Source organism: Mirounga angustirostris, unplaced genomic scaffold (assembly GCF_029215605.1).
Source record: "Mirounga angustirostris isolate CCGP_5_RB_7025 unplaced genomic scaffold, mMirAng1.0.hap1 SCAF_5, whole genome shotgun sequence".
In the NCBI taxonomy this organism is placed as follows: domain Eukaryota; kingdom Metazoa; phylum Chordata; class Mammalia; order Carnivora; family Phocidae; genus Mirounga; species Mirounga angustirostris.
The window spans coordinates 44,326,928-44,329,404 of NW_026991713.1; the positions used below are offsets into that span (position 1 = coordinate 44,326,928).

Here is a 2,477-nt window from a genome sequence, read left to right on the forward strand (position 1 = left end):
ATTTCTCAAGGCCCAGATACCTTCTCTTTGCTTTAAAAAATTAGATCCACCTCCTTAATAATCATCTCTATGCTGATGACTTCCATGTTTCCATCTTTGTAGTTCCAGCTAGACCTTTCCTCTGGGCCATATCATACATCCAACTGCCTACTCAGCATCTTTACTTGGATGTCAAAAACATTTTAAACTTTTCATATCTGTGATTGAGCACATTATGTTCCTTCAAAACCTTGACACTCTCCCACTGTAGAGTACAGCATCATTATCTTCCAGAGGTATAAACCAGAAGCCTACAAGTCATTCTTTTTTTTTTATGTTTATGTATTTCACTTTATTCTTAGATTTATTTTTTTTATTCTTATGTTAATCCCCATACATTACATCATTAGTTTTAGATGAAGTGTTCCATGATTCATTGTTTGTGCACAACACCCAGTGCTCCATGCAGAACGTGCCCTCTTTAATACCCATCACGAGGCTAACCCATCTTCCCACCCCCCTCCCCTCTAGAACCCTCAGTTTGTTTTTCAGAGTCCATCGTCTCTCATGGTTGTCTCCCCCTCCAATTTCCCCTGCTTCATTCTTCCCCTCCTGCTACCTTCTTCTTCTTCTTTTTTTTTTTCTTAACATATATTGCATTATTTGTTTCAGAGGTAAAAAATATGGAACGCTTCACGAATTTGCGTGTCATCCTTGCGCAGGGGCCATGCTAATCTTCTCTGTATCATTCCAATTTTAGTATATGTGCTGCCGAAGCGAGCACCCTACAAGTCATTCTTATTACCTCCCTTTTCTCATCCTCCCATACTTAATTGATCATTAAATCCTTTAAATTGATCATTCAAATGTATTTCAAACCTCTGCTCTTACCACCATCTCCTTTTCAATCAGCCATATCCAAGCTACTCTCTTCTTATTCATGGACAATATTTATAATAAATTCGAATATATAAATTATTATTATTATTATTATTATTATTATTATTATTTAGCCCAATGACTGCTTTTCTTTTTCTATATTAGGTCTCCTCCCACTATTCTCCAAACTAGGCAGTAATTGTTTTATTAACAAATTTGATCATGTAACTTTCTGCTTAAAACTTCTCAATGACTTTGAATTGTCCTTAGGAAAAAGACTAAGGTCCTTAATATTTCCTTTAAGCCCTGTATCATCTGGCTCTTTTCCTCGTATGTAGTCTTACCCTTTCCCAGATCATCCTTTCCCAGGGAAATATTTTTAAATCTCACAATCTAAGTGAAGTTGTTGTTGGTGGTGGTTTGTTTTTGTTTTTGTTTTTTTTATCTCTTATGGTATTGTATTTCCATCCTAGTGCTTAGCTCAGTTTTTAATTAAATAACTATTCATGACTTAACCTTTCATTTGTAGCCTCCATCAGAACAGAGAATTTTTCTTTTCTTACTCTTGCATTTCTAGCTCGAAGCCCTGAACAAGGCACACAATCAACACACACAAAAAAATTGGTTATTAAATAAATGAAAAGAGGGGACTCCTACCTCCAGCTAGTACGCAGACCGCATCGCGGGGAGCCCAGTTGATCTGGATGATCACAGACGTACAGTTCGCCATCTTTGCCAACACGTTGGGCATGTTGCTCTTTCTGCTTGTCGTTCTCTATCACTATGTGACCGTCAACAATCCCAAGAAATAGTAATGAAAGTGGCGCTTTCTCCAACCCAGGGTTCCAGGACACAGTCTAAGGCAAGATGGAGGGTATGAGGGGCCTTCACACTTCACATCATCCCTCTACCCATCACAACATACAAAGCAACTACACCTGGATTTTTCCAAACAACTTTTATTTCCTCAAAGTCTTCCTTAACCCTATGGAACAAGAAGCTGCCACTGAGTAGGGCCCAGTATAGGAGTTTCTTTTCTACTCCCTCTCCTCAATATAAAGATACAGATATATTTAAAAATAAATAAATAAATGAAAAGAAATGGACACAGGATAATGTAGCATTTGAGAGAACAAGTTCTAGAATCAGAAAACCCTGAATTTCAAATCTGATTTTTCCCTTACTGGTTGTATGATCCTGGGCAGTTTATTTCTCTCCTAGTTTCCTCATCCTTATTAAGGAGATAATAATTCTTACCTCATATGCTTATTTATAAAATCAATAGCTAACATGGAGTACATTGGGCTTGGCACTGAGCTAATTGCTTTTACATGCATTATCTCACTTAAAATTAATACCATGAGGTAGATGTTAATATTATTCTTGTTTTAGAGGTGAGGAAACAGAAAATTAGACGACTAAGTAACTTTCCCAAAGTCATACAGGCAATAAGTGGAAGAGTTATGAGTAAAACTTAGGTCTATTTGACACCAAAGTCCATGTTTTAATCCTTATTGCTTTAGTCATTCTTCTCTTCCTACTAATCTGATGTGTGGCTCCATTAAGATTATGTACACACTGCTCACCTCTGTGTCTAGCACATGGTAAATTCTCCAGCA

The 2,477-nt window shown here is 37.0% G+C and overlaps 1 protein-coding gene and 1 non-coding gene across 2 annotated transcripts; one reads left to right on the top strand and one right to left on the bottom strand.

Moving 5' to 3' along the window:
- Nucleotides 1–656: 656 nt before the first annotated feature.
- LOC123845045 (U6 spliceosomal RNA) lies at nucleotides 657–763 on the bottom strand. Its single transcript, XR_006790895.1, has one exon. It is a non-coding gene; the product is annotated as a U6 spliceosomal RNA (small nuclear RNA).
- A 760-nt stretch (nucleotides 764–1,523) lies between these two features.
- LOC123838315 (dolichyl-diphosphooligosaccharide--protein glycosyltransferase subunit 4-like) lies at nucleotides 1,524–1,670 on the top strand. The gene has a single exon (XM_045867346.3). It carries the CDS (start codon nucleotides 1,563–1,565, stop codon nucleotides 1,668–1,670), a length of 108 nt encoding a protein of 35 aa, XP_045723302.1. The 5' UTR covers nucleotides 1,524–1,562.
- Nucleotides 1,671–2,477: the final 807 nt, after the last annotated feature.